We start from the raw sequence: 27,816 nt of genomic DNA, 5'->3' as shown, positions 1-27,816 counted from the left end.
TTCCTGTTTTTATACAAAAAAAAATCCCAGTACTCCATCCATTTTTACCAGTGGAAGAGCAGCGCAGGTAATGTAGGTAGCAGTGGGGATCATTGGTCTTCAAGAAGTGCAAAGGAGATCGGAGTACTATGGAGAATGGTTGGTTGTTAAACATTTATATAGGGCTGGGCGGTATACCGGTTCATACCGAATACAGAAATTTATGTGCTGCACGATATGAATTTTAACCCATACCGCAATACCGGTTTGGCCCCTCCCCCTCGGGAATGAATCAGCCCAGCGCTGCGCTGTCCCCACATCGGGGAACTACTCACATGTCACCTGCGAGCGCTGTTCTGCCCACCCAAGTAATTATTAGCCCAATGCTGTCTCCATCAGGGTACTACTCACATATCCCCCGCATGCACTGCCCTCCACGTCTTGTTTGTTGCGGCCGCCGGCGCTGACACTCTATACCAATGGTCTCCAACCTGCGGACCTCCAGATGTTGCAAAACTACAACTTCCAGCGTGCCCGGACAGCCGTTGGCTGTCCGGGCATGCTGGCAGTTGTAGTTTTAAAACATCTGGAGGTCCGCAGGTTGGAGACCACTGCTCTATACTGTGCAGTATCCCTATGCCCGGGCTGCAAAAAATAAACAAAATAAACTTTAACTCACCTCCCGTTGGTCCGGTATCGGCCTCACTTGTTTCCTGGGGGCGGGAACGTCGGACAGCCGTCAGCCTATCACCAGCCGCAGCGATGTTCCGCCTCGGCCAGTGATAGGCTGAGCCCACTGTCATGTAAGAAGCCGCCCAGAGCTTCTTACGTGACAAGGCCGACATAGGTGCATTAAAGTTTACTTTGTTTAAATTCTGCAGCCCGGGTATAGGGTTACCGCACAGTATAGAGTGCCAGTGCCGGCGGCCGCAACAAACAGGACAAGGAGGGCAGCGCATGCGGGTGATGTGTGTATTGATGTGGGCTGGTAATTAATTTGGGGAGGGGGGGGGGCTAGGAAATACCATTATATTCGTGGGACCGCCAAAAGGTTAAAAAAAATCTGTGATACACACATTTTGTCATACCGCCCAGCCCTACATTTATAGCTCTTCCACAGGGTAGGTGTTATCTAGTCGATAGGTGGGGGGTTCAATTCTGCTATTTTTAGACATCCCATAAAGAATGAAAGGAGCAATGACTGAGCATGGACTCTGCTGCTTATTTTACTTGGAGACAAAGGGCCCTCCTTTCTTGTGATCGGTGGAGTCCTAGCTGTCAAACCCCCACAGATCTGCAGCTATAACCTGTGGATAGCTAATAGTTTTTAAACTTGGAATAGTCCCTTTAAATGCTTAGCTAGGTCCTTTCTGCTCTGCCCTGTTCTTTAGGTCTGGAGTTCACTTTTTTTAGTGCCCAACTGCAAGGTTTCAACTGAATTGATAAAAAATGTAGCCTTATCACATCTACTAATGCTTGCCGCCTGTTGCTTGCCAGTGAATTGATTTTCCTCAATATCCATAATGGCATTAGTTTTGCCTTTATTGCCAAGTTTTTAAGCCTTTACATTGCAAGAGGGGAAATCTACAACAATCCAGGGTGAATTCACACCAAAAACCAATATGGGAAGACTTGCTGATTGTGTCACAGATTTGCCAGTGACATACATTTTATTTTTTTTATTAATTTCCACCTTGTTCTTGGCAGGCAGTAAGAGATGATAATACCAGTGTCCTGGTTCACTGTTCAGATGGTTGGGACCGCACCGCACAAGTTTGTTCGCTGGCTAGTATTCTTCTAGATCCATTTTACAGGACTATCAAAGGATTCATGGTAAGGCCCCTAAATGTTTTCTGTTTGCTTTATCAGAATGTTCAGCCTTTCATGTATGAGAGAAATGCAACTTTGTGTCAGATTTTTTTTATATTGTGACATAAAAAAATGCATACCGACAGGAAATGGAAAAAATGCTGTAAAGTCCGGTGATGACATTCCCATACATGGGACACTGCAACCAGCTTTTGGCCTCCGCAGTCTCTTCTATATGTTCTGCACATGGCTGCTCAGGTCAGAGACTGCATCACATGCAGTGTAGGGAATGTCATGAGGGAAAACTGAGGAGGTAGCAAGGTGAGAGGTCAGTATAGATATTTCATTACAGTTTTTTTTTATTTTTTATTATAATGGGGTGTTCTAATCTCTATACGCTTAAACATTTTTCACCAAGTTATGTAAGTAGAAAAAGAAAACAAAGGTGTGCTCCTAGTGTAGAGGTCTCAGGTAAGCGGGTGCCCCCAAACAATATGTAGTAAGCTTACCAGAGGTTGTTGTGCTACGGGCACAACGCCGTGGATTGTATGTACAATCGCAATGAAGACAGAGATCAGCTAGCCGTGGTGTCCTTCTCAAGTGGCTCTGGGTCACTTCAGTATTTGATAGGCATCAAGTGGATATAGATGCGGAAAACAGGACTTTACCAGGCGCTTCTCCTCAAAGGAATGACAGCCCAAACCACACTGGCTGCAGCTACCTCAGCGCTCGGAGATATTACTGAACAAGCCCACAATATATGTAACAACGTTCCTTGGTCTCCACATCCCCTCCAACACTTTGGAGAGGAGTCTGGAAACATCATTTGTAATCGAGAGGGCGACATAAAACTTCAACCAGCAGGTAGTGTAAATACAGTACGTTTAGCTGATACAACTACATACCATATATAGTCGAGTATAAGCCGACCCGAATATAAGCCGTGGCCCCTAACTTCACCCCAAAAACCCAGGAAATGTTATTGACTCGACTATAAGCCTAGGATGGGAAATACATCATCGACCCCCCTTTCATCATCACCGCCTGTCAATCAGTGGTCTTCAACCTGCGCACCTCCAGATGTTGCAAAACTACAACTCCCAGCATGCCCAGACAGCCATCCGCTGTCCAAGCATGCTGGGAGTTGCAGTTTTGAAGCATCTGGAGGTCCGCAGGTTGAAGACCACTGCCGCCTTCGTCATCATCCAGACCCCCCTTTAGTTTTCTACTCACCTCCCATCGGTGGGAAGGAAGGGCGAGCTGGTCCGGGCCATCTATGCTGCAGGGACCGTCCAGTGGGGAGGGTTAGTCATTCCGGGCTGTCCATTTTCACCGGGAGGCCCTCTTCTCTGCGCCGGCCCCAGACTAGTGACGTTGCCTTGGCGACGACGCACAGGGAAGTTCATGCGCAGGGACGTCTGCTGCGCACGGACTTCCCTGTGCGTCCCGGTGAAAATTAACAGCCTGGAACAACTAACCCTCCCCACCGGATGGTCCCTGCAGCATAGATGGCCCGGACCAGCTCACCCTTCCTTCCCACCGAGGGGAGGTGAGTAGAAAACTAAAGGGGGGTCTGGATGATGACGAAGGCCGCAGTGGTCTTCAACCTACGGACCTCCAAATGTTTCAAAACTACAATTCCCAGCATGCCCGGACAGCCATTGGCTGTCCGGGCATGCTGGGAGTTGTAGTTTTGCAACATCTGGAGGTCCACAGGTTGAAGACCACTGAGAAGGGATTGACAGGCGGAGAGTTCACTCGAGTATAAGCCGAGGAGGGTGTTTTCAGCACGAAAAATCGTGCTGAAAAACTTGGCTCTAATGAAAACCTTTTTACCATAGATAGCGAGTTACCTGCTGAATAAAGAATAGAAAAACAATATATAACCACCCAGAAAAAAACTGTAAATGTAGCCACTTATCCCATGGCCAGCTTTAGTTACCTCATCATATAGTAAATGTTCATGAGCTTTCTTGGTTTGTTATTGCTAATCTTTATTTTCACAGTTAATTTTTAAATTTAGAACATTATGTGGTTAGAGTAAAGTCGAACACCTTATTTCCATAGGTACTTATTGAAAAAGAATGGATTTCCCTTGGACACAAGTTTTCTCAAAGGTATGCATTTAAATAGGACCTATCAGTATTACTGACATATCTGTTGTAGTAAAAAATGTTTGTGTTCTGCATTGTGCCGCCCAGAGCTTCTTACGTGACAGTGGGCTCAGCCTATCACCGGCCGAGGCGGAACATTGCTGCGGCTGGTGATAGGCTGACAGCTGTCCGACGTTCCCGTCCACAGCGTAAGGCCGACATAGGTGCATTAAAGTTTACTTTGTTTAAATTCTGCAGCCCGGGTATAGGGTTACCGCACAGTATAGAGTGCCAGCGCCGGCGGCCGCAAAAAACAGGACAAGGAGGGCAGCGCATGCGGGTGATGTGTGTATTTACCCCGATGGGGATGTGGGCTGGTAATTAATTTGGGGAGGGGGGGGGGGGGGCTAGGAAATACCATTATATTCGTGGGACCGCCAAAAGGTTAAAAAAAATCTGTGATGCACACATTTGGTCATACCGCCCAGCCCTACATTTATAGCTCCTCCACAGGATAGGTGTTATCTAGTTGATGGGAGGGGGGGGGGTTCAATTCTGCTATTTTTAGACATCCCATAAAGAATGAAAGGAGCAATGACTGAGCATGGACGCTGCTGCTTATTTTACTTGGAGGTAAAGGGCCCTCCTTTCTTGTGATCGGTGGAGTCCTAGCTGTCAAACCCCCACAGATCTGCAGCTATAACCTGTGGATAGCTAATAGTTTTTAAACTTGGAATAGTCCCTTTAAATGCTTAGCTAGGTCCTTTCTGCTCTGCCCTGTTCTTTAGGTCTGGAGTTCACTTTTTTTAGTGCCCAACTGCAAGGTTTCAACTGAATTGCGACCATTTCACCTTACCAAAGCTCATTGGGATAGATGAGTTGTAGTTTTTTTAGCAATATTAAAGGGGTACTCCACTGGGAAACTTTTATTTTTTTTAAATGAACAGGTGCCAGAAAGTTAAACAGATTTGTAAATGACTTCTATTTAAAAATCGTAATCATTCCAGTACTTATCAGCTGCCGTATGCTCCAGAGGAAGTTCTTTTCTTTTTGAATTTCCTTCCTGTCTGACCACAGTGCTCTCTGCTGACACCTCTGTTCATTTTTGGAACTGTCCAGAGTAGGAGCAAATCCCCATAGCAAACCTCTTCTGCTCCTAAAACGGAGAGAGGTGTCAGCAGAGAGCACTGTGGTCAGACAGAAAAGAAATTCAAGAAGAAAAGCACTTCCTCTGTAAGATACAGCAGCGGAAAAGTACTGGAAGGATTAAGCTTTTTAAATAGAAGTAATTTACAAATCTGTTTAACTTTCTGGCACCAGTTGATTTAAAAATAAAAATGTTTTCCAGGGAGTATCCCTTTAATACATAAAATGCATAATGCCTAGAATGTGTGTCCTTGCTCTTCAGTTTTTCATCAAAAATATCAAGGGAGAAAAACTAGAAAAAAGTCAAGAAAATATATGTATTTATAATACCAGTGTCAAATTATAACTTTATGTACAAGACTGTTATAGTGGAAGAATTAAAAGGGGTTATCCCAAAATAACCTCAGGCTAGGGAATAACTAGCTGATCGGTGGGGATCCCATCGCTGGTACACCAAATAGAGCATCAGCACACATGCCTAGCCACCAAAGCATTCGCCATCCATCAGACTTCTGAACTTAGTGGAGTTCTTCTCCTGCAAAGGTTTTAAATTCCCATAGAGCATGAATGGAACGGCAAATAAGTGTTGGTACAAAAGCTCTTTTTAAAATGGCTGACTAGATATGCAGCTTATATTTATCACTGTTTTCTTTACTGCAGATGTCATCATTTAGAGTTTGATCCAAAAGAAGTGTCTCCCGTGTTTACCCAGTTTTTAGAATGTGTGTGGCATCTTCTAGAACAGTTCCCTTGTGCCTTTGAGTTCAGTGAAAAATATCTGCTGGAAATTCATGATCATGTCTTTTCCTGTCAATTTGGAAACTTCATTGGGAACTCCCAAAAAGAGCGTCAGGAACTTCAGTAAGTATCTGAAAGAATCAGGGAGTCAACCATGTAGATATTTTATTAATAGCATATTACATTCTAGATATACATTTAACTTTTAACCCCTTAAGGGGCCAGGGTTTTTCAGTTTTTGCACTTTCAATTTTGCACCTAAAAATCCATATGATGGCTTATTTTTTGTGCCACCAATTCTACATTGTAATGACATCAGTAATTTTACCCAAAAATCTACGACGAAACGAAAAAAATTGTAAATTTTGGAGGCTTCCGTTTCTATGCAGTACATTTGTCGGTAAAAATGACACCTTCTCTTTATTCTGTAGGTCCATACGATTAAAATGATACCCTACTTATGTAAGCTTAATTTTGTTGTACTTCTGGAAAAAATCATAACTACATGAAGGAGAATTTATACGTTTAACCCCTTAACGACAAGGACTTAGATTTACGTCCTTGGCCGGCTCCCACAATCTAACGTAGGATCACGCAGTGACTCAGTGTCATATCGGGTTGGTCCCGACATGTAACTGAAGCCGGGACATGGGGCTAATAGCGCGTGGCAGCGATCGCGGTGCTGCGTGCTATTAACCCTTTAGACGCGGCGTTCAAAGTTGAACGCCGCATCTAAAACGAAAGTAAAAGCTTCCCAGCCGCTCAGTGGGGCTGATCGGGACCACCGCAGTGAAAATGCGTTGTGTCTCGATCAGCTAGGACGTGAGCGGAGGTCCTCTTACCTTCCTCCAGCGCGTCCTTTCGGCAATTGATTGCTCCAAGCCTGAGATGCAGGCTTGTGCAATCGACCGCGGATAACTAATCACTGCAAAGCTATGGCTTTGCAGTGATCAGTTTAAAAGATCAGTGTGTGCAGTGTTATAGCCCCCTATGGGAGCTATAACACTGCAAAAAAAAAAAGTTAATGAAATGTGATTTAACCCTTTCCCTAATAAAAGTCCAAGTCACCCCCCTTTTCCCATATAAAAAAAAAATTTTAATTAAAAATAAATATAAACATTTGTGGTATTGCTGCGTGCGTAAAGGTCCGAACTATAAAAATATATCATACACGGTAAAATAAAAAAGGTATATGGGTCAGAAGATGACAGTTTTAAACGTATACATTTTCCTGCATGTAGTTATGATTTTTTCCAGAAGTACGACAAAATCAAACCTATATAAGTAGGGAATCATTTTAATCGTATGGACCTACAGAATAAAGATAAGGCGTCATTATTACTGAAAAATGTACTGCGTAGAAACAGAAGCCCCCAAAAGTTACAAAATGGCGTTTTTCCTTCAATTTCATCGCACAATTATTTTTCCCGTTTTGCCGTAGATCTTTTACATTGGTCAATGGTTTCTTATAGACGCGGCGATCAACTGTGAATGCTGCGTCTAAAGGGTTAATAGCACGCGGCACCGCAATCAGTGCCGCGCGCTATTAGCCACGGGTCCCGGGCCGTTGTTAGAGGCACGGTCCGACCCGCTGTGACGTGGCCCCGCGTTATAGAAAGGGAGTGTCCTTAAGGGGTTCATTTTCAACATCTATTTACAAGTTATAATTTGGTTCAGCAGCTCATACACTTCCTGTGCAGCAGTGTTTTGAACTCCCTTCCTATTTGATTCTGCTTTTTTCAGCTCCTTTTATAGCTAATGGATGCCGACTATCACACATGCACTCATGCCATCTACATTGTACAATTGATGTTTGTCTATGGATTGTCCTGAGCGGCTCAATGACTTTTAACTTGGCACTGTTTGTTAAAAGTTAAGCAAGTAAATTACTTCCTTGCTAAAACTTCCCTAGGATAAGGTACTGCTATGGCTTCCGGATCACTTAAGAAGCAAAACTGGTGTAACTGTAAAGAAAATTATTCTAGAAAGTGGAGGACTGCACCACCTCTAGTATGGATGTCACAGAGCCTAAGGAGTAGGAATCCCAAACTCTACACCATCCATAATGAAAAAGAAACGGGTGCTCGGCATCTTTTCAATGTTTAGACCCTTACAAATAGTTAGGTCTTTGTCCAGCATTAAGCCAGGCTTGACAAACGTCCATCTATTTTTGAGGGTTAAAATGTTGCCATGTTTTTTATGTAAGTGGTAGAAAAAAACAAGGATTGCGTTCAAAAGGATGCTGGAGCACCTGTCTATTTTTTTTTTCCTGTGACTGCTTGAGGAATAGGGGACAGAAATGTGTTCCTTCAAGGTGGAAACGTTGCTGTTAGGACAGAAAGGCAAAGTGGGAGTGGGTATGGATCTGTTGTGTCTACTGTTGGCACTACTATCAAAGGGTTACTTCACTGGTCAGCATTCAGAACTAAATGGTCCGAGCTCTGTTTTCACGCTGCGGGGTTGGTCATGCCCCTTGTGACGTCATTGCCACGCCTCTCAATGCAAGTCAGTGGGATGGGGCGTGACCATGACGACACGAGGGGCGTGGCTGACCCCTGCAGCGCAATAACAGCGTTTGGAACACCAAACGCTGGCCAGTGGAGTACCCCTTTAAGCAGGGAGCTCAGTTCAGCTGTGTCCTCTGTGGGCATAACATTTTTCAGTTGCCTTTCATTTGGTGAAGATTGTGTGTCAAATGTGTTTGTTTGTTTCTAAGAGCTGTAATACACATTTGGAAAGCTGTTGCGGTATGAAAGCAAAGTAAAGAGTACTTCAGGGAAGATGTCAAATTTTATTGGTTTCCATTATAACCTAATGTATATACACCTAGTGTATTATAGTAGTGGAGGCAAGGCAGGAAAAAACCCTTGAAGTCTGCGCTGCTGACTCTTGTGAGAAGGAAGAGGTAATGAGAAGTCCTCAGCAGGACATTTGATTAAAAAAACAAAAACTAATGTATAGGATTACGCGTTTTGGGATCCCTCCCTTCCTCAAATGAGGGTGAGGTAGTAACATCAATAGCAGGTTTATATAGCCCAGAAAATGGGTGCCAAAACGGGGAGGGTGTACAGTAAAATGTTAAAGTCAAGGCCAGTGTAAAATAAACAGTAAAATTACACCATGTATATTATGCATATACATAAACAAACATATTCGCTATAAATATGCAGGAAACCAGTTTAAACTTTTTATAAACAGATGTAATTCTCAGCCGCTGTAGAACCGCAGTGGGACGGAAGTGACCTGCTGCGGTGTGTGAATAGTGTAAACAAACGCTCCAGGTGTGGAGCGCAGAGCGCTGTATTCGCTCGCTGCGTCAGGCTGGTTGCTCAGGACGCGTTGCTATGTTTTGTGGCCACGTGATCCGCGTTGAGCCAATCAGGTGATCACCTACTCAGTGCTTGCTTGTCAGTGCAAGCTGTTTTGAAGGATAGCGATGTCTGTGCAGTGCGCTTAATTGAATGAATCGGCGGAAAGACAGGGGTACAAATAGGATAATTTATAGATATAATACAGGTAGCAATGTAAGTGTTGTCTACTGTTTTATCAGAATGTATCGGCGGTACAGCGATAGTGTGATTGGAACAGTGTGCAAATCTCACACAGGGGAAGTGGAGCCACAAATAGTTCAAATAGGTATTGGTAGTATCCAGTTATAATAAATATATATACTCTATAGTAGAGCTGTCTGATAGGGGAATCCAGTCACCCAGGATCCAGTGGAGTGTGTACTCTAAGAATATGTCAAGCTCAAAAAGCACCCCAAAGGGGGGAATGAGGGGTCCTAAGACACAATAACTACAAACCCCAGGGCCGAAGCCCAGGAGTCACTAACTCCCCTCTTAATTAATCCCCTAAAATATAACTTTTATTGGTATGATAAAATATTCCCACTCAATTGGTTAAAAATAAATGTCAGAGTGTTGCTTGAACAATGAAAAATAACTAGTGGGGGACCCCCTATCTGATAATGTAACTGTTTTAGCGGCGCTGCAGCCTGCCGCAATGGCAACACTGTGACGTGCAACTTAAAATATAAGCACAGCCACCCCCGACATGTTTCGCTGTTGAGACAGCGTTATCAAGAGGTAATGTGGCTACATAATATACTTATACTATAAGAATATGTATAACATTTATAGAGGTAGTTATTAAGATTTTTAGAGCCGTTTAGTAGAGGAACCCAGAATCAGGTACAGAGTGTAGAATCAAGATATTTATACAATATAGGGGGTAAACTATAGTAAACAAATAATATGGGATATGTGACTGAAGTATGTACAAATTATTATTAAAAAAATGGTATCAATAAACTACCGACACAACGTGGTCCTATATAGCACATCATAAGGATATAGGGGGTGGGTATATGGCAGCTGGAATATAGCGAGTGGCGTGAACCACTAGCATAGGTGTGGGTAGCCAAGATAGTATATACAGTGGTCCCTCAAGTTACAATATTAATTGGTTCCGGGACGACCGTTGTAAGTTGAAACCATTGTATGTTGAGACCATAACTCTATGGAAACCTGGTAATTGGTTCTAAAGGCACCAAAATGTCATCCACAAATAGGAAAAAGTGAGGATTAAACAAAAATAAGTAGATGACTAATATAGATAAAGCAAGTCCTTACATATAAAAGTAAGAAAGAGGTGCTGTGAGTTGTAAAACATTGTCTATGTCAGTGTTTCCCAAGCAGGGAGCCTCCAGCTGTTGCAAAACTACAACTCCCAGCATACCCGGACAGCCTTTGGCTGTCCGGGCATGCTGGGAGTTGTAGTTTTGCAACAGCTGGAAGCTCCCTGCTGGGGAAACACTGGTCTATGTAGAGGACAGGAGCTTCTTCAGGGTCCTTTACAATACACGCAATGTCCTAAAAAAGTAACATGGAGCTGCCCTCACCTGGTGTCCAAAGGAGCAGCTAACCCTGGCACAGGTAAAGAGTACAGAACATGTAATACCTCTCTGTACTGTAGGGGGCGCTACCAGACATCAGTCAGTGCATACACTTCAGTAATACAGGGGTTTTACCAGTGAATGCCCATTCTGATCTTCCAGCCATTCACATGTTTCACAGATCTGCACTGTCTGTACATTGTATGTTGAGTCTGGTTTCAACTTACGATGGTCCAGAAAAGACCATTGTATGTTGAATCTATTGTATGTTAAGGCCATTGTAAGTTGATGGATCACTGTACATGTATAGTGCCAGTGTGATTATATGGTCAAAGATTGCTATGGTAACATATGTAGAGGTGTATCAAAAATTACCTTGGTACACAGGATTAACCCCTTAAGGACCAGACCAATTTTATTTTAGCATTTTCGTTTTTTCCTCCTTGCCTTCTAAAAATCATAACTCTCTTATATTTCCATCCACAGACCCATATGAGGGCTTGTTTTTTGCATCACCAATTGTACTTTGTAATTACATCACTTATTTTACCATAAAATGTACGGCGCAACCAAACAAGTATTATTTATGTTGGAAAATTGAAAAGAAAAACACAATTTAGCAAATTTTGGAAGGTTTTGTCTTTCTTTATTCTGTGGCTCAATACGATTAAAATGATACCCATGTTATATGCTTTTCTATAATTGTACCGTAAAAAAAATCTCAAACCATTTTAACAAAATTAGTATGTTTGAAATTGCCCTATTTTGACCACCTATAACTTTCTCATTTTTCCGTATATGGGGCGATATGAGGGCTCATTTTTTTGCGCCATGATCTGTAGTTTTTATCAGTACCACTTTTGCTTAGGTTTTACTTTTTTTTATAAATTTTTAGTTAATTTTTTTTGGAATAAAATGTGACAAAAAAGCAGCAATTTTGGACTTAATTTTTTTACGTTTACGCCGTTCACCGTACGGGACACATTGTGTGTTGGCAGTTAATTCGTACCATTTTTTAATAATAATTTGTTCATATTTCAGTCACATTATCCCGTATTATTGGTTTAATATAGTTAACCCCCTATTTTGTATAAATATCTTGATTCTACACTCTCAACCTGTATTATATCTATAAATCAACCTATTTGTACGCCGATTCATTCAATTAAGCGCACTGCACAGACACCGCTATCCTTCAAAACAGCTTGCACTGACAAGCAAGCACGGAGTAGGTGATCACCTGATTGGCTGAACGCTGATCACGTGGCCACAAAACATAGCAACGCGTCCTGAGCAACCAGCCTGACGCAGCGCGCACATACAGCGCTCCACACATGGAGCGTTTGTTTACACTATTCACACACCGCAGCAGGTCACTTCCTGCCCACTGTGGTTCCACAGCGGCTGAGAATTACATCGGTTTATAAAAAGTTTTAACTGATTTCCTGCATATTTATAGTGAATGTTTGTTTATGTATATGCATAATATATACAGTGTAATTTTACAGTTTTTTTTTTTCTTTTTTTACACTGCGCCTGATTTTAACTTTTTACCGTACACCCCTCCCCATTATTTTGGCGCCCATTTTCTGTGCTTTATAAACCTGCTATTGTTGTTAGTACCTCACTGATCTGAGTAAGGGACCGAAACCCGTAATCCTGTCCATTTGTTTGTTTTTTTAATAAAATGTCCTGTTAAGGACTTTTCTCATTAACTCCTGGCATCTGCCTCATCCTTCTCACAAGAGTCAGAGTCAGCGCTTACTTCAAGGGTTTTTTTCTCCTGCCTTGCCTCCACTACTGAACTCCAGGACGACCTTGTCTTCTCCTGCAACTCTTTGGCTCAGTAGCTGCTCGCTTTACTGGTACCCCGATCTTATCATGGGTTATATGCGCATTTATTAGCATTCTAAGGTGAGCGGCCATCTGTAAGCTCTGCAGGGTTGCCCCCCCCCCCACTCACCACTCATTGCCCCGAGCGACTGTAAATAGTATCATGTCTATAAAATTGTTAGAAGTACACCTCTGCATAACACTGTATCCTTATTAACGTATATGAGGCTCTGTACACTGACGACAAGCGGGGCTCTGTACACTGACGACAAGCGGGGCTCTGTACACTGACGACAAGCGGGGCTCTGTACACTGACGACAAGCGGAGCTCTGTACACTGACGACAAGCGGGGCTCTGTACACTGACGACAAGCGGGGCTCTGTACACTGACGACAAGCGGGGCTCTGTACACTGACGACAAGAGGGGCCTGTACGAGAGAGAGCAGGGCGGTGGGTGCACTGCTCGGTGGCACAGTGAACTCCTGTGTGGCGCGCTGCTGCGCTTAGACGTGAGGTCACGTCACCCTGGTGACGTGACCTCACGTCTGAACGTAGCAGCGCGCCACACAGGAGTTCAAAGCGCCTCTCCCAGGCAGCCACACTGACAACCCAGGGCCGTAAGTAAGATCCAGCCGTAGAGTTGCTAGGCAACCGACGCCGTGTGGGACGCCGCTTGCGAGTGAGTCGGGCCCCCCCTTTACGGAGCCTCGCGCCCCACTATTTGAGAAGCACTGCCTTAGGGTAATACACGAGGTGCCTTCCGTCGGTCCTTTCTTTTTTTATTTCAACGTAGTGTATTATAGAATCCATGATGCTAGAATAAATGTCAGAAGTGTACTTCACATGTATCCTTTTATTAGCTCAATTGCATACATTATTTCTGTGTAAAACATTTAATTATATTTTTGCACAATCATTGTTATACCTACTCTGCCCAAGCTTTAGAGCTTACATGAAGCCAGAATCTACTGTTCAGATATTAATTTCATTGCTTGTTCTTTCCAACAGAATTTTTGAAAATACTCATTCATTGTGGCCATTTCTTCTACAAAGAAAGCAGGAGTTTGTGAACCCCTTGTATATATCAAATGCATATAAAACACTCCAGCCAAATACTTTCCCTTTTTGCTTTAAGTAAGTAAAACAACATATAGCTCCTGATGTTTGTCTTTCTGAGCTGCTCCTCCAGAGGAGATTTAACAAACCTTGTGCAGCGGACCATTGGAGCAGTTGCCCATAGCAACCAATCAGATTACAGCTTTCATTTTTTTAGAGATCTTTAAAAAGAAAATAAAGAAGCAATCTGATTGGTTGATGTTATGGAAGCACAGACAGAGATATATGAAAAGTACCATGTGTCCTTGTCCTAACTGCTATCTAACAGCGTCAGCTGTTTGGAATGTAGATTGCAACTGACAGGTTCCCTATACAATCACAAGTAAATGTACAATAATTTTCACATGCAAAACAGTCTATAAAAATGGATAAATTGTAATTAACAAATTCAAAACTATCCAGTTGAGTACGATATTCTTTAACTGAAGGGAAAACACATCGGTCAGACACAAAAAGCATCTATGAAAAAGGGAGAGAAAAGAGGATGAAGGTCAGACCTTTTTTGTTAAAATTCTTCAATTTAAAATAATTTTATGGGTTTAAAAAAAAAAAAGATATATATATATTATATATATTTTACAGGCTGGAAGCGGCATAATATAGAAAAAACCTTAACTTGTCCTTAAATCTATTGCTGCCACAACTCCCGTATCCACAGCTGACGTGACTTTACATACATTGTCCATGTGACACCACAGTCAGTTACTGGGCTCTGGATGCAGGCAGAGACAGATGAAACCAGCGATTGGCTGCAACGTCACATAAACAATATAAGATATAGAACTGCATAGGCAGCAGGAATAACGATCACCTTGGCGCTCTCCCAGTGAGGAATGCAGAATACCGAAAGCGGACAAATGGTGTATAAAATAAACAAAAATATTTTTTTCACAAAGAGCTCTGGACTACGCGTTACAAGGGGCGGGACCCCCTCTTCATCAGGTCCTCTGATTGGTACAACTGTTAACGTGTCATATTTATATGAAAAAAAACCGCAAACACATTAGCGGGTTTTTGTAACAAAATAGCAATACATAGACAATTCAAAATTTAGCATATAATAAAACATTATTGTCGATAATAAAATATTTCTAGAGTGGAGTGATAATAAAACCATTCTTATGGAAATATTCAACATTATTAAAATGTATTTAAAAATCAAATAAGGAACTTCCATTCAGCAATGGCATTTCTAGTATTGTAAGTGTGGACAGTGTATATAGAATGGGCAGATTATCCTCCGTGTCCACAGCGGAACTACACAGATTGCACTACGGCTCAAAATGATATGGGAGACCGCCGGGTGCTCCCCGAGAGGAACAACGGAAACAACCCTGGAGGGATCAGCATTGTGGCAGGTATCGTAATAACAAACTATTAATTCTATATATAAAAACAAAGGTATAAGAATACCCCAAAAATTTGTTTTTAAAGGCATCTGATAATAAAATTAACAGTGAATAACTACAAAAATTAAATAGATCAAATATGTGAAAGCTAAAAAATAACTCACAGCCTAGGTAATTCAAGAGAATTATTGTCAGTATCATTCAGGGGATTTTTAACACATTCTTCTTTCTTTTTAATGTGACATTAGTTACCGATCTTAAACTGATTGACAGTGTATCAGTTTTGGCCTTTTTAACATATTAATTCGGTAATTTCATTTAAACCATATGGTTGCAAGGAGTGTAATGTGTAAATCCAGTACATCTCCTTTCTTACTAGAACCTCAAATCTATTGGAGAATAGATTTGAGGTTCTAGTAAGAAAGGAGATGCACTGGATTTACACATTACACTCCTTGCAACCATATGTTTTAAATGAAATTACCAAATTAATATGTTAAAAAGGCCAAAACTGATACACTGTCAATGTGTTTGCAAGTGTCAGTGTTTGCAAGTTTTTTTCATATAAATATGACACGTTAACAGTTGTACCAATCAGAGGACCTGACGAAGAGGGGGTCCCGCCCCTTGTAACGCGTAGTCCAGAGCTCTTCATGAATAAAATATTTTTGTTTATTTTATACACCATTTGTCCGCTTTCGGTATTCTGCATTCCTCACCAGGAGAGCACCAAGGTGATCGTTATTCCTGATGCCTATGCAGTTCTATATCATATTGTCTCCGACCGCCCTGAAAACTTCAGAGACGGGCACGATCCAGGCTGCACTCCTGACATCCACCCAGAGATTGGTGATTCAAGCTTCAGTAGCTGTTATGCTCTAAGCATATCGTCAGGTTAGCACAACTATTTTGTTGCTAAGGGTTACCACCTTTTTTTTACCAGAGTAACTGCACATGATTTGCGCTTTTGTCTGCTTTTTTTTCTCTCTTTTCAAGTGATAAACAATATAAGGGCCCTTTTACATGGCACATCTTTGCCCATATAACTAGTACCGATCTCGCTGATGTGCGGTCGTTCGCAGAGCTATGCAAGGCTTAATTAATCATACAGCTGGGCCGCACAAATGGACCTTTTAGTTGTTTCTCTATTGTATTTACACAGGGTGATTTGCGGCCAATAAAGATGCTTTTATTAAGTGCTTAAAAGGTCCAGTCATCTGACAAGCCAACAAGCATTTTCTCATGCATTGGCTGATCACTGGCATTATTACATGATTTAGTTATTGGGAGCATCTGTTTCTTTTTCTCCTGTGACTGCTTGAGGAAGAGGGGACAGAAATGGGTTCCTTGCAGGTGGAAACATTGCTGTTACTACAGGAGGGTAAAGTGGTAGTGAGTATGGACCTACTGTGGGCACTACTCTTAAGCGGGGAGCTCTGCTCTGTCCTCTGGGGGCATAATATTTCCACCTCGTCACAATACCACCACCAGAGAGATGGACTCCTCCGCCAGGAACAGGAAGCCTAGAGTCCAAAAAGGATGCACACCCCTCTATGCCTCAATGGTTTCCTATCCCTGTAGGAAGCTTAGAGTCAATCCATACCTCTGGTAGTGTGGGTGATGGTGGGGAGGTCCTGGGAGACTTCATCTCCTAGTTGGGAGAGTGCAGGGCCTCTTATACCCCCTGGTTGGAGGATGACTTCTAGTTACGCCCTCAGCGCAGTGTTCTGGCGCTGCCACCCGCCTCCGTTTCTCCCAGCTCTGTCCCGCATCCTTCCTGTAGTTGTGGGACAAGGCTGTGGCATTTACCTGTTTCTTAGGGCGGCAGTAAGCTGGGAGAGGTCCGGAGCGCCTGCCGAGTTGCGCGTGGATCTCCGGTGATCGCGGCCATATTAGAGGTGGGGTTGGGATGTCGCAGAAAGTGACTGCTGGGGAGGAGAGGGGCCGCCGCCAGCGGCGGATGTGATGTCAGGTGCCGCAGCCAGGCCTTCCAGAGAGGGAGATTTAAAAAGGGGATACTTTTTCTGCTGCTCTGCCTCCACTGTGCACTAGAACAGCCATTGTCTGTGAAGCAGAAGCTACAGTTAAGCCTCCAAGAGGGTGAAGTATATGGAAGATGGTGAAGTATCTTCCAAGCGGGACCGGGCGGAGTCCAGGAACCCGTCTAAGGTATCTTGACTTGCGGTGGGGTGAGTATTTGACTCCATTTTATTCTTCATCTGATGTAGTTTATTTTTTGTTTCTTAGACGGATACTCCTAGGAAAGCAACCAAGAAATCTAAGTAAGGAATTATGTGTAGAATTGCATTATCACCTGATTATGAAAAGCCTAATAGTTCGGTCTGCATTGGTAATGCAGCAGGTGGTTGCAGGTGCTTAGTGGATATATATATTTTTTTCTTTATGGTATTGGAGTTGTTTTTTTAAGGTCTTTTGTTATTAATCTCATAAGGTCATTGATAGTACAGATGCAGGAGATGATAAAAAAGCAGATAGAGTCCTCTCTTAAACCGATCCTTCCTGTAGTTCCCCCTCCGCATCCGGTTGTTACCCCTTCTGTCCCGATTGATGTTGAGGGGGAAGAAGGTGGGGTCTCTGCTCACTCTAATTCAGGTATCTGGTCTCTGCTGAGTGTTATTTTACTATGGGTCCTCATAGTTATATGTTCCCTACAGGGGACGATTCTCAGACATTGGAAGATGATTTATTGGGAAAGCCTCTTTTCTTGGCAGAGGATACTGAATAGTTAGTGATGGCTATGAGATCAGCTATGGGTCTGGAAGAGGCTAAAGAACAAAAATCGATTCAAGATGTTATGTTCGAAGGCCTTGAAGTAAAAAAAAAACTAAAAAATATTTTCCCTGTACATAGAACCATTTCACAATTAATCGAGAGAGTGGGAAGTTCCTGATAAGAAATCGTTTATTTCCCAGAGCCATCAAAAGGAAATATCGATTTTCCGAGTCCGATACTAAGTGTTGGGATCATCCTCCTAAAATTGATGTTTCTGTTGCCAAGGTTTCCAGGAAAGGGTCCTTACCTTTTGAAGATTTGGGCATTTTAAAGGATCCTATGGACAAGAAAGCAGAGACTTTTCTTAAAAGGGCATGGGAGACTGTGGGAGCTACTCTTAAACCTACTGTTGCTAGTACCACAGTTGCAAGGTCTCTGCTCTTGTGGATTGACCAATTGTCTACAGATTTACAGAATGATACACCTAAAGAACAAATTATTTCCTCCATTCCAGCTATTAGGAAGGCAACTGCTTTCCTAGCAGACTCTGCTTCTGACGCAGTCAGACTATCCGCCAGATCAGCAGCCCTTACTAACTCAGCCAGAAGGGCTCTTTTGGCTCAAGAATTGGTCAGGTGACAGTGGCTCAAAAAGTAAGTTATGTGCCATTCCTTGTGAGGGAGAACTTTTATTCGGTTCTGTGCTCTCTGATGTATTCGAGAAGGTGGGTTCCCAGCTTCTCAGCCTCCTAAACAGAATAGGCCCTTTAGGTTTCAGGGGAAAAGGGGTAATCTGAACAAGAATAAGGATCAACCTCAAAGTGGAAATTTTCCTGCAAGGGGAGCGGCCTTATGTTTAATCAACCCAGAACTTCTACTAAAAAATCCAGTCCCCAATAACTGGATCTACGTGTAGGTGGCAGGGTTAAAAAGTTATTCCCAAAATCCGTGATGGTCTCAAGTTAGAATTTGTCTGCCTCCTACTCATTTTTGTAATTACAAGGTGCCCCTCAGGTCCTACTAGTCAATCTTCCCTACAAGAGGATGTTCTTTCTTTGATTCACAAAGGGTGTTGGTCCCGGTACCTAGTCAGGAACAATGTCAGGGGTTCTATTCAACTTTATTTTTGGTAGGAAAACCCAATGGGACCTTTAGAGTTATAATTAACCTTAAACCTCTGAATTGTTTTCTTGTCTCCATCTTGAAACTGTTATATACAAGAAAATCCACAGTCAACCTGTTCAAGGATTGTTTTGTCATCCTTAGATTTGCATGTTCTAATTCATAAAGACTATCAAAAATATTTGAGGTTAGCGGTGTATGTAAACTCTCAACTCCTTCGCCTAGAGTTTTGCGCTTTGCCTTTCGGAATTGCTGTTGCTCAAAGAGGTGTTCAAGAAGGTGGTAGCAGAAATGGCGGCTCATATCCAAGAGGGAGAGGACATTTTCATACCCTATCTAGACGACTTTTGGCTAGTAGCAGAATCAGAGGTAAAAGTGCAGTTATTTCTGAATGGTGCTATTGAAATCCTGCTCAAACAAGGCTGGTTAATTAATTGGGAGAAGTCTTCCCTTAATCCTTCTCAACAAAAAGTTTTTTAGGTGTTTTTTTATTTGATTCTTCTGTTCAGAAATCTTTCCTTTCTTCATCAAAGAGAGAAAATAATTTCCTCAGTCAGTGACATTATTAGCTCTCCCCGGATCTCGATCAGTAAAGGGATGTCTGTCTTGGGGATTATTTACGGCAGCCATTCCGGCAGTCCCCTGGGCTCCTCTTCTCTCTAGGGGTCTAACAGTTAGAACTGATAAGTGCTTGGGATGGTTCCCAATCTGATCTAGACAGGCGTATTGAGTTGTCTCCCCCTGTGCTTTCCTCTCTCCGGTGGTGGTTAGTATAAGAAAATGTATCTAAGGGTGTAGACCGGAGCTGTCAGGACCCTGTTGTTATCACTACTGATGCCAGACCTTGGGGGTGGTGTGCACATTTGGGAGAACTTAATTTTCAGGGTCCTTGGGAAGAAGTAGTATTTGATCTTCTAATTTTAAGGAATTATTGGCAGTTTTCAGAGCTCTTGAATCAGCTAGAGAATTTATTAGTGACTCTAATGTTAAAATCTTCTCAGACAATACCACTACAGTGTCTCATCAATAGACAAGGTACCACGAGAAGTCCTTCCCTAATGAATTTATCTATCCAGGTCCTGTCCTTTGCAGAAATCCATCTAAAATCAATCTCTGCAGTGCATCTCAAAGGAGACCTCAACATCAGGGCAGACTTTCTAAGTCGTCAGCCGATACGTCCGGGAGAATGGTGCCTAAATCAAAGAATTTTTCAAAAGATTTCAGCCTTGTGGGGAACTCCGCAAGTGGATCTGTTTGCTACCAGGCAGAACAGACAGGTCAAGAACTTTCTTTCTTTGAATCCAGCAGACAGACCTCTGGCAGTGGATACATTGTCCCAGAAATGGGATTGGGACTTAGCCTATACCTTCCCTCCTCTAGCTCTCATTCCCAGGGTCATAAAGAAAGTCAAGAAGGACAGAGCTACAATTATCCTGATTGTCCCATTCTGGACTCGGAGAGCTTGGTTCTCCTGCCCAAGGACCATTGGGGAAATTTATCAAAACCAGTTGCCCATAGCAACATATCAGATTGCTGCTTTCATCTTCAGAGGCCTTTATGAAACAGAAAAAAAGCAATCTGATTGGTTGCTATGGGCAACTGGCCAACTTTTCCTCTACACAGGTTTTAATAAATCTCCCCCAATGTCTTTAACAGATTCCTGGGTTCTCCCGGAAGACCAGGATGTTCTCAGTCAGGGGCCAATTCTTCATCCGGATATCCATAATCTTCATTTGTCGGCTTGGCTTTTGAGAGGCTAATTCTTAAATCTAAAGGTCGCTCAGGTGCAGTAATATCCACACTATAGTATAGTAGGAAGCTGGTGACTACTAAATTTATTTTAAAATCTGGAAGAAGTTTCTGTCTACTACATTGGACTCTACTTTATTGTATTTGAAGAAACCAAACTTTGCCTTCATTTTGGATTTTCTACAAATGGGTCTTGAGAAGGGCTTTAGGGCTGCTACCCTCAAAGTGCATATAGGGGCTCTATATAGCCAGCAAGTTGCAAATCACCTTTGGATTGTTAGATTTTTCAGGTCTTTTAATAAGTTACAGCTGTCTAGTCCTCAGGTTGTTCGAGCTTGGGATCTTACTCTTGTCCTTAATTCCCTCTGCCAGAGAAGTAAGAGTAGTAAGAAAAGAGTAGGGGTTAGGATTCGAGAAATTAGATCCTTTGAGTTTCTTACGGCCTCCTTAAACAATGCTATACCCTCCTTTCTGACGGTCTGGGAGCCTTGGGATCGCCTCTCTGATAGTAAAGAGTCAAGGCGGTTGCCTATCTCCTCCCATCCTTTTCCACCCTCCCTATTCCTTAAAGTATTTACCCTCCTCCCTGTTGTCGTTTGTTTGTCTTGTCTTGTGGGTCATTTGTTTGTTTTTCCACCTTACCCTTCCCTTGTTGTGAGTAACTATGCTATTTTAGCTATGCTACCTGATGGATATATGCTTAACTGCTCACCCTCCTTCCCGTCTGTGGCCTTAGGGGGGGGGGGTGACTTTTGCTGGCAGCCGTTGCCGCGGTTCCTAGCGGACCTCTTTGAATTGTTTTCTTGTCAGCTTGTTTTGCTTTATATTCTGGTGGCTTATTTTGAGCTCATGTTCTCATGCCTTTTATTTTGTGTTATCCCTGGAATTGTATCCCAAAAATCTTAATAAAAATTACAGTTTAAAAAAAAGAAAAGAGTAGGGGAGTTAGCAGCTTTATCGATCAGGGAGCCCTATAGTCAGTTTCTAGATGATAGAATTATTTTAAAACCAGATCCCGCTTTTTTGCCTAAAGTAGTGTCGGAATTTCACATGTTGCAGGAGGTAGTCTTTCCATCCTTCTGTGTGAATCCATCTTCAGAAGGGGAGACATTGTTTCACATGCTAGACGTTGTGTTCTAGAATATATTGAAAGAATTCAGAAAATTTGTTTATTCAGTTTACAAGTCCCAATAGGGGAAATAGTGTCAGAGGAGATACCATTGCTAGGTGGGTCAGGCAAGTTATTGTGGCAGCTTATTTTTCTGCAAGTTTATCTCCGCCTCCTAACCTGAAGGTCCATTCCACTCGAGCTATTGCTTCATCATGGGCAGAGAAAAGAAGTGCCTCTACTTCTCAGATCTGTAGGGCGGCTACTTGGTCGTCCCCATATACCTTTTTTCAACACTATAGGCTCAGTGCTGATGATCTATCCTCTCTGGCTTTTGGGTGCAAGGTTTTCCAGGCTGTGGTCCCTCCCTAATTTTTCTCTTGTATTCTCTCTGGTGGTCCTGTCGTGACGAGGTGGAAAGCCGGTAATTACTCACCGGTAATTCTGTTTCCTCATTTTCACGACAGCACCACCTCCTATTCCCACCCTTTTTTGTGTTTCTTCTCACAGAGGTGTGTTGGTGGTGTTGCAAAAAAAAATAAATAAAAAAGAATTATATATTTTTTTAAAATTCAATATTGAGCATATTTTTTGCTGTTATTCAGTACTATGTTATGTGTTATTATTACTTGTTTAACCATTTATAGTATGCTTACTAGGTCTCGGTAATTTACTGAGGCAGAGAAGGGGTGTGTATCCTTTTTATACTCTAGGTTTCCTGTTCCTGGGGGAGGAGTCAATCTCTCTGGTGGTGCTGTCGTGACTATGAGGAAATAGAATTACCAGTGAGTAATTACCGGCTTTTCCAGTTTCCTAGGAACGCTTATTTGACTAATATTCCGCCCCTATAAAATGGCCGTAGGTGATAAGGGGTGAGTAAAGTTATTCATTCTTCTATTTTATGCTGCCTCCAGCCTAGATTTCCTAAAAATCCCAGTTCATATGCTATCACGTTGTGGGCCAGTTATTTTAGGGTGAGCCAAAAAACAGGAGTAGGAAAAATGACTTGTCTTTCAGAATCTAATAAGTATAACAAAGGCAGTAGATCCCGTTTGTTATATGTATTATATGTTGTTCCAGGTTTTGGTGTGGGATGTACAATCGATTTGACAAGGGAATGCACCCAAGACAATCTGTCCTGGACTACCTGCTTGAATGTATGAACAGGAAGGCAACTTTAAAAACCAACGAAACCGACATAGAGGATGTAAGTTGTTTTTTGTGGCAGAAATGCCTGTTTCTGCCTTATTGATATGGTTAATAGTGTTTAACTTTGTTCTGTTCTAAACCAGAAACTTCTTAAACAAAACACCTCCCTTAAAGATGCATGCAGCTTGACAAAACACTTAGAAGACAACCCACCAGTAGAAGAACTTTTCGATGAGCTGATTCCAGGAGATGTGAAAGAAGTATTTCCTGCTCATGTTTCCAATGGTTCTGTGGCAAACAGTGATGTCTGTTTAAAAAGTGAATTGAAAGAGGAACATGATGAGACCAGTATCAATAACCAACCTCACAAGGACCTGTCGGCACTACCTTCCGCTGACATAAGTAGAAATAGCAGTATCATTGTGCCGCAACAACTACCATAACCGATGAGTAGAACAAAATGTCAATTTTTTTTGATGATAAATAAGGGAAAGCTATATTGACTAAAGCTCAGACACAAATAGCCTTCATGATCATTCATGTACAATGTATGCCATATACCAGAATCCTGGACAGGCTGGTGGTCAATGAAGATTCAGTGGATTTGCCCATTACTGAATCTTTATTTCCCCACAATTGTCTACAAGCAGCTAAATCTTCGGAATCGCAGGTAAGCCAATGGGCAGGATATATGGAGCAGTGGAGATGAGCATCATATTCTTCAATGGATTCCTTATAAATCACCTGAATGTTCTGCTCAGCCTTGATCTTCATATTAACTGCCAGATTCCAGCCAGTAATGCTGATTAAATTCTAGATCTTTGGTATAAGTGTCAATACCTATATACCATGATATACTTGGATTTTGACCCCATATTGAAATTGTTACATTTGCGGTGTTTATCCAGGAGTCAGATCGGAATAGATGCATTAAACTGAAAGGACACAGAAGACTTTTTCCTTTTCTATAAAGTATGATTAAATACCTCTGCACCCCTCCCTTGTTCCTTGTAATACTCCAATAACTTGTGATTGCACTTTTTACCTGTCACCAGTGAAACCTCCTGTTTTTAATCCAAGAGCACTTCTTATGTAAATGTAAAGGTCAAAGTGTTGCGATTCGTTGTTTGTAATATGTAATGTGCAGTAATACATACAAGAATAAGATATTTCCTTGGGCAATAAAGTACAAAAGCTGTTATTCTGAATATGCAAAACGCTAAATCTTATTGCCATGGATCCCACCGAAATATTCTTACATCCACATTTCCTTTTTTTGTGATTTAATGTTTACACACCATTTTGCATATAGTAGGGAATATATAAAGGAAAAGACAAACTGTACATTATTTTTTCTTTTTTTTTCTATTCTAAATTATGATGTAATTTAGTTTTATAGAAATGTTTTATGGAAAATGTATGATGCTCCTCACAGAGACATGTATTAGATTGTATGTATACATTGTAGAAGTATGTTCTGTATAGAACATTGCTGTATAATGTGAATTCTCATGGATTCCTCTAACAATACCCAAAGCTGCATGAAAGTGTGGATTTGTACAGGCGGGAGGTGTCATGGATAGAAATGCCATCAGTTCTGATAATAGAAGCCAAGCTCCATCTTACTGTGCGTATGAATGTTGGGAGATGATGGTAGCCAAACCATTAGTTTGTCTGTATACTAGTTTGCTTGCATGATCCCTCCATCTAGAAATATTGGAATGTTTTAATGGTAACTCAAGGGAACTTGAGTTGTTAATTTACAAATGGTCAGAATTGTCAGACAAAATACAGTTGAACTCTATAGTTTTTTTTTATTTAGCATCTAGGTTGTTATATATTGTTTAATAGAAAATTTTCTTACACATATGTTCAATATATTGAGCTAGACCATTAAGACCATGTTGTCTGTTTTGTTTTATATAAAACAAGGGAGTGTGTATAAGGTTTTAGATTAACTAAGACCATACATGTTAAACTGGGGTTTCTAAATGTCTTTAAGTTATTGTCACTAATGTCCATAAGCCGAAAAGCTGTTAAAAGGGAAGTGGGTAAAGTTCAGTCACTGCCTTTGTATTTTCGTATGTTAAAGGGGTATTCCGGCCAAAAACATTTTATCCCCTATACAAAGGATGGGGGATAAGATGTCTGATCCCGGGGGGGCGCTGCTGTGACCCCCCGCGATCTCCCTGCAATGCACACATTCTATGCGGGGACTGTGCCTCTAGTTTCAGAAACCTCCGGGTTTCCGGGACTGGGGACGTAATGATACACCACGCCCCCTCCATTCATGTCTATGGGAGGGGGCGTGGTGTCTGTCACTCCCCCTCCCATAGACATGAATGGAGGGGGCGTGACGTCACGTCCCCAGTCACGGAAACCCAGAGGTTTGCGAAACTAGAGACTCAGTCCCCGCATAGAATGCGGGCGCTGCAGGGAAATCCCAGAAGCGGGCCCCCCGCGATCAGACATCTTATCCCCTATCCTTTAGATAGGGGATGAACTGTTTTTGCCCGGAATACCCCTTTAAGCTAAATGCTTGGGAAGGATAAGTGGAACACTCAGAGCCCAGGCTCACATTACTTACTGTATTCCCATTGTTAAAACTGTAGTGAGTGAAGTCTAAGCTGTCCCCAAACACCTTATCACTTTTCTAGACTCTTTCTGGAGGAACTCCTCTAAATTCAGTTAGAAAGGCCTGACCCACTTACAGATTTCATCTCATATGGAGGGGGTATTAAGTTTTACTATAGCTGTATTTGTTGCCAATTTAATAGAACTTAAAATATTTCATGACCCACCTGTTTTGCTATTTTCATAAACTTGTCTTTTGAAACGTTTGGCTCTTCAGTGTTAATCTAAAGCTCCCAGCATGCCCTGACTGTGACAGGCAGGCAGTTCTTTGCCTACACACGAACAGGGTACGCCGGGAGTTATTGCTGAACAGCTGGAAAAACCATGGAGGTGGTGGAAATAAGTAATACATGCAATGAATGTCTTAAAAACTAGGGACTTTTTATGTGGTATTAGAAGTCTGTATTAAATGGAAGCATATAGTGAATTTAATTGCATTATAGTGAATTTAATTGCATTATTCCTTAGTCTTTTACATTGTTTGTCTCTCACATTTGTCATATGTAACAAATAGTTGTTTCATATTTGACATCACTGAATGTCGACATACAAAATCTGAATGCAAAATGTTCTTAAAGACTGAATGAAGCTGCCTGATAAGTGTATAAATGTTATTACCATCCTACAAAGGGTTTCTCTTGGAATTAGAAACTGGTGCATATGCTAAAACAGCAGTGGAGACCATAAGGACAGCATTGTAAGGAGGTATCTACAGTTAACTGCCAAAATACATACGACATAGGGGAATTGATAGTCTGTCAAAGAACATCCCAGACTTAATCACAGGAGGTCCATTTGGAGGCTTCACTGAATTTTTATGCATTCATACAGGACTGCTTCTGGCAAGCCTTCACCTTATGCAGCGTTAATCTCAATGTACCATTGGGAAAATGACATCACTTTATGAATTGGAATAGATATGACACCACTACTAGAGAACCCCTTCCAGCTAATATGGTCTATCTACTAACTATCCGGCAATACAGTTCTAATGTTTAAAATAAAGCGGTAAACTGCCTTACTTCATGTGTATTGAAAATGTTATCTAAAACTTTAAAGGGGTACTCCACTAAAAAACATATTTTTTAAAAAAAAAATCAACTGGTACCAGAAAGTTAAACATATTTGTAAATTACTTCTATTTAAAAATCTTAACCCTTCCAGTACTTATCACCTGCTGTATGTTCCAGAGGATGTACTTTTCATTTTCAATTTCCTTTTTGTCTTACCAGAGTGCTCTCTGCTGACACCTCTGTCCATTTTAAGAACTGTCTGGAGCAGGAGCAAATCAATATATAACGAACCTATTCTGCTCCAGACAGTTCCCAATATGGGCAGAGGTGTCAGCAGAGAGCACTGTGGTCAGACAGAAAGGAAATTCAAAAAGAAAATAACTTCCTGTGGAGCATACAGCAGCTGATGAGTACTGGGAGGATAAGGACTTTTAAATAGAAGTAATTTACTAATCTGTTTAACAATCTGGCACCAGTTGATATAAAAAAAAAATGTTTTCCAGGGTAGTACCCCTTTAAAGCTTAAAAAGTTGTATGAGATTTAAGAGATTTTTTTATTCCAGAACTAGCGCCACTTGTTTATAGGCTGTGTCTGGTACTTCAGCTCACAATCAACACTGGGATAGTTACTTGCACTGCAGTTTTTTTTTTTTTTTTACTCCTGACCTCTCGCCACGCCCCTCATGATGTCACGCCAAGCCCTCTCAATGCAAGTCTATGACTTGTCACCACGCCCCTTCCTATAGACTTGCATTGAGGGGGCGTGGTGTGACGTCACAAGGGGTATGGCCGAGACATCACGATCCTCGCCGCCTGCACCCAGCATTCTAAACGAAAGCTGGGTGCTGAACAGAGATCATGGGGGTCCACGCAGCCGGACCCCTGTGATCAGACATCTTATCCCCTATCCTTTTGGATAGGGGATAAGATGTCAAGGGGCGGAATACCCCTTTAAACAGAACTTTTAGCATTTAGGGGTGATTATAGCCATGTATAAGTCCTTATTGGCTGGGGTATTTTATAATCCTTTCAAGAGTATCTCTAGTAATAATTTTCAGTAAAGGCTTATTCTATACAATAAACTTCAGTTCCATGAACAAAACTAAAACTAGTATACTCTAGGGATCAGTGCTCATTGCCTGGTAATACGATGAACTAAAGTTATTAAAACGAAGGTGAATCTGTTGTCTTGGTGCATGTCCTGCCAGTCCTACCTAGTAGTAGATTAGAGCTTTTTAAAATCTTAGAAACTGAAACTGGATCTTTGTTTGCTTCTTTGATTTATCTACCTGAACTTTGCCAATGTTGTAAATGCCTTGTAATGAAAGTCTGTATATCGGCTGCACTG

General features: G+C 41.9%; 1 protein-coding gene across 4 annotated transcripts in view; it reads left to right on the top strand.

Annotated features, from left to right (window-relative positions):
- The window catches only part of MTMR8 (myotubularin related protein 8), a 59,880-nt gene extending 34,867 nt beyond the window's left edge, over window positions 1-25,013 (top strand). The window contains exons 9-14 of one of the 4 annotated variants that reach the window (XM_056541516.1): window positions 1,687-1,812; window positions 3,856-3,905; window positions 5,688-5,888; window positions 13,505-13,630; window positions 22,753-22,879; window positions 22,965-25,013. In XM_056541516.1, the coding sequence (XP_056397491.1) occupies window positions 1,687-1,812; window positions 3,856-3,905; window positions 5,688-5,888; window positions 13,505-13,630; window positions 22,753-22,879; window positions 22,965-23,264 (930 nt within the window). In that variant the 3' untranslated portion in view covers window positions 23,265-25,013. Of the gene's footprint in view, window positions 1-1,686; window positions 1,813-3,855; window positions 3,906-5,687; window positions 5,889-13,504; window positions 13,631-14,040; window positions 14,103-22,385; window positions 22,458-22,752; window positions 22,880-22,964 lie in introns of those variants that run through there. The other 3 variants (XM_056541518.1, XM_056541519.1, XM_056541517.1) reach the window with 3 other exon arrangements.
- Window positions 25,014-27,816: the final 2,803 nt, after the last annotated feature.

The sequence above is a fragment of the Hyla sarda genome, chromosome 9 (assembly GCF_029499605.1).
Source record: "Hyla sarda isolate aHylSar1 chromosome 9, aHylSar1.hap1, whole genome shotgun sequence".
In the NCBI taxonomy this organism is placed as follows: domain Eukaryota; kingdom Metazoa; phylum Chordata; class Amphibia; order Anura; family Hylidae; genus Hyla; species Hyla sarda.
The sequence above is the reverse complement of the archived record's forward strand: the minus strand, read 5'-3'. Positions and strand labels throughout refer to the sequence as shown.